At 41.8% G+C, this 6,753-nt stretch overlaps 2 protein-coding genes across 2 annotated transcripts in view; both read right to left on the bottom strand.

The window, feature by feature from the left end:
• The window catches only part of HIGD1C (HIG1 hypoxia inducible domain family member 1C), a 23,606-nt gene extending 20,700 nt beyond the window's left edge, over positions 1–2,906 (bottom strand). The window contains 1 exon segment of the mRNA XM_023513625.1: positions 2,850–2,906. The gene's annotated coding sequence lies outside the window, so the exon portion shown is untranslated.
• The window catches only part of LOC100948096 (methyltransferase-like protein 7A), a 5,249-nt gene extending 1,566 nt beyond the window's left edge, over positions 1–3,683 (bottom strand). Inside the window, exon 1 of the mRNA XM_003790372.3 lies at positions 2,850–3,683. Coding sequence (XP_003790420.1) covers positions 2,850–3,347 — 498 coding nt within the window. The 5' untranslated portion in view covers positions 3,348–3,683. The remainder of the gene's footprint in view (positions 1–2,849) is intronic.
• Between the last annotated feature and the right edge of the window lie 3,070 nt (positions 3,684–6,753).

The following is a 6,753-nucleotide window of genomic DNA, read 5'->3' as shown; positions in this document are numbered from 1 at the left end:
GGCGCCGAGCCTAGTTTTTCTATTTTTAGTAGAAATGGGTTCTCACTCTTCCTCAGGCTGGTCTGAAAATCCTGAGTTCAAGCAATCCACCTGTTTCAGCCTCCCAGAGTTCTAGGATTACAGGCGTAAGCCACCATGCCTGGCCCCAGAATATTTTATATTAATGTTTGTATTTTCCCTATCATTGCTAAACTGATGGGCAAGATTGTATTTCATCTTCAAAAATATGCCTATCTTTGATATTCTCAGTAGATGTAGCATATTATATTAAATCTTATTGGCTATTTGCTCTCTTCTGATGGGTCTGTTGGTGACCATCAGTTTTCTCACAGGAGTGCTGCATTTTCTTAGTGATTACTGAGGGCTTTTAAAGTAGTAAGCATGTACTGCATGTGTTTTCCCCAGTTTGTTGTTTGCCTTTTCATTACATTGTTCTATTAATAAAACCATGTTTCTTGTTTCTTTTTCTTAAGCCTTTTAATTCTATGAAAATTGTTCTTAGCAACCTTGCCAACCTGTGGGAGAATCCTGCAGGGGAACGAATTCACCCTACACACATCTGGAGACTAAACAGCTGGGTTTTATGCTTCTGTACCATTCTCACAATGATATACATGATGTGATTAATGAAAGGACTGATTAGTCTGAAAGCATTACTGAATTCATGGTAACAGCTGGTCATTGCTGTTTTATTCAGTCACTAGAGGCTAAGTGCAAATGACTACGATGCAGAAGTTAGCCACTGCTGTTTCCTCCGAGGACGATTCTGGGGGGTCTTCTGAAGCTTTCTACCTCCATACTTCGGAAGTAGGGGGAGAGGGACCTGACAATCCCTTTGGGTTTTGATGGGTTTTGTACTTTTGTGTATGCCTGCAGGATAAATTCCTAATGGATAAGAGCATGCGTACTTTTTTTTGAGACAGTGTTTCACTTTGTCATCTTCCGTAGAGGGCCATCACGTCACAGCTCACAGCAACTTAAGCTCTTGGGCTTAGGTGATACTCTTGCCTCAGCCTCCCGAGTAGCTGGGACTACAGGCACTTGCCACAATGCCCCGCTATTTTTTTGGAGACAAGGTCTCACTCTAGCTCAGGCTGGTCTAGAACCTGTGAGCCGAGGCAATACACCCACCTTGGCCTCCCAGACTGCTAGGATTACAGGTGTGAGCCACTGAAGCCAGCCAAGAGTATGTGCACTTGAAACTTTTTTTTTTTTTTTTGAGACAGAGTCTCACTATGTCACCCTCGGTAGAGTGCTATGACATCACAGCTCACAGCAACCTCAAATTCTTGGGCGATTCTCTTGCCTCAGCCTCCCAAGTAGCTAGGTCTACAGGCATCTGCCACAACACCTGGCTATTTTTTTGTTGCAGTTGTTTAGCTGGCCTGGGCTGGGTTCAAACTCACCAGCCTCAGTGTATGTGGCTGGCACCGTAACCACTGTACTACAGGTGCTGAGCCTAAACTTTTTTTTTTTTTTGAGACAGAGCCTCAAGCTGTTCCCCTGGGTAAAGTGCTGTGGCATAGCTCACAGCAACCTCCAACTCTTGGACTCAAGAGAGTCTCCTGCCTCAGCCTCCCAAGTAGCTAGGTCTACAGGCATCTGCCACAACACCTGGCTATTTTTTTTTTTTTTTTGGTTGCAGCCATCATTGTTGTTTGTTGGGTCCAGGCTGGATTCGCACCCCCCCCCTTAGGTGTATATGGCTGGTGACTTAGCCACCTGAGCCACAGGCGCTGAGCCTTAAATTATTAAATATTAAATATTATTAAATTACCCTCCAAAGAGGACACTTCTTCCAATGTGTCTGAGGGTGTTCAGTCCTCAAAAGCTACCCCATACCATAGTGACCTTCATGAAAGCTAATAATCCTTCATTGGAAATCTATTCCTTTTTCCCCTCCTCTGGGTTTAAAGTCCACTGCTAGTTTCCTCTGGTGTTTTATAAGCACAGTGTAATTACACCCTAGCAGGGGGGTCCAGCAACTTCTAGAAAGAAAGTAGAATCTGTGGGTGGAGCTTGGTCATAGGACACCTAGAAGACCACTGTCATGGCCCCTTTATCCTAACGTTGCTCTCTCACTCCACCCGACCCCTCCTGCTCCCAAGCTACCATGCCCTCTTTTTAAAAAAGGAAGTGAAAGTATACAATTGTAAAGTGTGTCTAAAAAAAACTGAATAAATAAAACGTAAAAAATAAAGAAAAGCGATAGGACGTGGTTACCTGGTCACAATCAACAAGGATGCTGGGCTGAGGCCCTTAAAAGTTCACAACCTACTGGCAGGATTATTTTTAAGTCACTTTTTTGGGCCAGCCACCTTTTCAAAGTCTCTCACACAGTAATTTTAGTAGTAAAATTACTACTATCTTAACTTTAATTAGTATGGTAATTGTAAGTTTGAGCATTTTTATCACTTAATTGGGTATTTTAGTTTACATTTCTGTTTCTGCTCTTTATTTTTCTCTTTTTTCCTTTCTGATTAAAAAAAAATTATTATATGTGGTGCCAAAGCGAGCACATAAAAAGTACGATTGCTGTTTCTGATTCATAACGTCTTTTAACATAAGGGAAGATAACCCTTTGTCTACCATCCCCGGCAAGTAATTTTTCCAAGTTTGCTTTTGTGCTTTATAGGACTTTTCTCTCTAACTGCAGTTTAAGATATTTATATATTCAGGATTACCCATTTTTCCTCTTATTGTTTCTCTAAGATTATTTTTTAATTTCACAGTGTGTTCTCCAATCGTTTACTTTTTATGATAGCCTGTTTGACCCAAATAAAATTAATAGGACTGCCCTTGGTGATACTAGCTGCATCGAATTCGTCTTCACCACATCCTGCACTCACCGGCTTGAGCACTCTGCACACTTCTCGGAGAATCTGTTCCTGGTTCTGCACTGAGCACAAGACCAGGGTACAGACCACCACATCCATAGAGCCATCGGCCACCTGGTGCATGTTCTCCCCAGAAGCCACCACAAAACGCTCAAATTGCAGATGTCGGTTTTCAGCAACGCTCTTGATCAAAAACTTCTCAAAGTTGGGATTGGGGTCAACACAGGTCACTCTGCACCCAGATGGGTAGAACTTGAAGTTGGCCCCTGTGCCACAGCCCACCTCCAGCAGGGACAGCTTCCCAGAGGGGCCCACAAACTCCTGCAGGTTGCCAAAGAGCTCCCTCTTTTTGCTTGCCATTTGTTCGTTGTATGTCACAGTGAAACTCGCCAAGAAATAGGGGAACCATTTTTTGCATATCCAGCTCCACAAGCCCAGGAAGTCCATCAGGAACACGGGAAATGCCAGGATGTAGATGGCCAGTCGGAGAATAAAGATGGTAAGCGCCATCGCTCAGAAGAGAGGGAAAAACAGACCCACAGTTAGAGAGCCCCGTGTCCTTAACCGCGGGACACAGGCTTCTGGCCACGCTGGGGAGCCAATCAGCTGCAGAGAAAAGAACTGGCTGTGCTGAAGAGACGCAGCTCAAGTCCCTGGCAAGTTGCCCGTTTTGCCTAATTAATAGTCACTTGGCGGAAGCTGACTCAGCTTAGTTTTCATGAAGCAGAATGAGAAGGTTCTCAGTTTTTCTTTAGAAGTAAAGTCGATTGCAATCCTGTACTTCTCCCCCTTTCTGGGTTTGGAGACTGCCGCTAGGGCCCTGCTGGAGCGTAGTTGCACTCACACCCTTTCAAGGTCGACCAGCAACTTCTACCAAAAAAAAAAAAAAAAAAAAAAAAAATCTGTGGGTGGAGCCTGGTTAAACAACACCAGAAGACCAATGCCAAGGCCCTTGTATCGCGACACATTCCTCCCTCACTCCACCCCCTTCTTTTTCCAAACTCCCAAGCTCTGTTTTCTGAAAAGGAAGTGAAAGGGCAAGCCTGCCTGGCCGCTGTCAACAAGAATTCCCGAGTGTCCATTCTGGGCTAGGCTCTCATGTGTTCCTAGCTTAGCAGCAGGATTATTTTTAAGGCATTGTTTTGAGACACCCATCTTGTAAAGGGCAGGTCTCAATCTTCATATTGTGCCGGACTACAGAATTACTGAGCTATCTTACATAAAAGGAGTCTCCAGAATTTGGAAGCCTAAAGGATACAGAGAATAGTTTAAAGCATCCATCTGATTTTAACAAGATAGCTAGAGCTTTAGAAGCATTAGGAAATACAGAAATAGAAAAAAAAAATAACACTCACTTTTATTTTATTATTTTAACTTAATTTTAGTTTTTAAGACAGAGTCTCACTTTGTTGCCTTGGGTAGAGTGTCATGACATAATAGCTCACAGCAACTTCCAACTCTTGGATTCAAGCGATTCTCTTGCCTCAGCCTCCCAAGTAAAGTAGCTGGGACTACAGCCCCATCCCCCACCCCCAACGCCTGCTATTTTTAGAGACGGGGTATCATTCTGGCTCAGGCTGCTCTCAACTCCATGACTTGCCCCACTTTATTTCTTTTGTGACTCTGTATCTCTTTCTATCGCTCTCATTTTTTTTTTTTTTTTTTACTTTTGTACTTACCTTTTTTCGGTTTTCTTTAGGGAAACACCCTTAATGTTCCTGAAATGTTTTCAGAATTGTGAAAACAAAATGGCATTCTAGAATTCTTAGCAAGGACAGTCACTGGATCACAAAGCCTGCTCTAGAGGGATGACATTGAATGTTCAAATCAATTAATAAAATACTTAATGTTAGGTGATGTTCTTTCTTGCGGGGAGAGAAGAACGGCTTGGCCGAGGGTGCAAGCTCACTCCTAGAATTGTTTAAAAGCAAGAAACAACTACATACTCTTAGGTGGCACGTAGCAAAATGTCTTTATTTTCCACTCCCCTTTATTGGGAGCTAGTCACGTACACCACATTGATCAATAATCCTAACATCCTCATTTCTTATCTTAAACTATAGAAAAGAAAATCCCGGAAAGTGAGATAGCCATCATAAGATTAGCCTAAAGAAAGAAAGTCCGGGAAAGTAAGACAACCATCTTAAGCTAGCCTCAGGCTGGCTATTCCTCTTGGAAGACCTAAAAGAACAATACATTATCTGACTTCTATTGTTAAAGTTAAAGGTTAGGATAAACAGAGGAGGAAAACCTTTCTCTTCTATGTACTCAATTAAATTTCCAAGAAATTGGCATGACTGTTTTCTTATGGTTTTGGAGACCCCGCAGTTATGATGGAGTATTTTACTCACATCATTAAGATGGAGTTTTTCTTTTTACTCACATCAACCTTTGAGTCATGTCCTCTGCACAGATGGGCCGTTTCAACTCTTATCTGACATGCTGACTTCTCTGCACAGTCGGGGTTCCCTGTAGGAGATTTTTAAGCCTGGCCTGCAGGCCCCCACCGTGTTTTCCCAGGTCGCTTAGGGCTTCGACAAAAGCACATAATACTCACAAGTCTTTTCGCTCAGTTCTGGAATTAAAAGAGCACATTTCATTTAATTTTTGTGGGGGTTTACTTCACACTTAATGTTCAAAAAATCCCCACAAAACCAATGCACTGATACCTGCAACGAGAGAAATGGACCTCATAGATTAAAAGAAAACATAGTGTATACTGGAGTATTACATTTACATGAAGTTCAAAGACAGGCAAAACTGAGGTTGTGATAGAGGTAATTGGCAGTGATGGACTGGGAGGGTAACAGATGAACCTTCTGAGATACTAGAAATGTCTTATATCTTTGTACGCTGGACATTTAGAGATTGTGCACTTTATTTATGTAAATTTGCCTCAGTATAAAAGAAAAGGAAACAATGTAATAGGACTGTTTAAGAAAAAAGATAAAGGATGTACACAGATAATATTAGGAATAAAAAATGCAACATATGTACAGATACAACAGAAGTGTTAACTACCCTAAGAGAATGCTACCTACAACTTGTATGCTAACATTAATACATGCGAAGATGTGGAGGAACTGAATAATTTTCTGCAAAATAGAAAATACCAATAATGCTTCAAGAGGACAGAGAAAACTGATTAGACTACTAAATGCTAAATAAGCCAGATCAGGGGCCAGGCTTGGAGTTCACACCTATAATCCTAGCACTCTGGGAGTCCAAAGCAGGAGGATCATTTGAGCTCAGGAGTTCCAGACCAGCTTGAGCAAGAGCAAAACCCTATCTCTACAGAAAAATAGAAAATTTTTTCCAGGCGTGATGACACTCACCTGTAGTCTCAGATACTGAGGAGGCTGAGAGAATAGCAAGTATCACTTCAGCCTAGGAGTTGGAGGTTACAGTGAGTATAATGATGCCATTGCATTCTAGTCATGGTGACAAAGCCAGATTGTTTCCAAAAAAAGAGCTAAATTGGTAGTAAAAATTCTCTCCTTCATAGTCCTACATGACTTTATGAAGAAATTTTTACCAAACCTACAATCTCTTTTATATAAACAGTTCTAGAAAGTAGAAAATTAAGGAAATTAACGCATTTTATAAAGCTACTAATATTAGGACAGATAGAAATATTAGATCATATAAAAAGAAAATTCACAGGCTAAACTCACTTATGAATAATGACAAAAAGATCTTAAATAAAATGGCATCAGATAAAACTCCAAAGTAAGGGCAGGCTCTGTGACTCATACCTGTAATCCCAGTACTCTATGAGGCCAAAGTGGGAGGATCCCTTGAGCTCAGGAGTTCCAGACCTACCTGAAGAAGATCAAGACTCCTCTCTACGGCTCAGCGCCTGTGGCTCAAGCAGCTAAGGCGCCAGCCACATACACCTAAGGTGGCGGGTTCGAAT

The sequence above is a fragment of the Otolemur garnettii genome, unplaced genomic scaffold, assembly GCF_000181295.1.
Source record: "Otolemur garnettii isolate 467f Iridium unplaced genomic scaffold, OtoGar3 scaffold00043, whole genome shotgun sequence".
Lineage (NCBI taxonomy): Eukaryota > Metazoa > Chordata > Mammalia > Primates > Galagidae > Otolemur > Otolemur garnettii.
The sequence above is the reverse complement of the archived record's forward strand: the minus strand, read 5'-3'. Positions and strand labels throughout refer to the sequence as shown.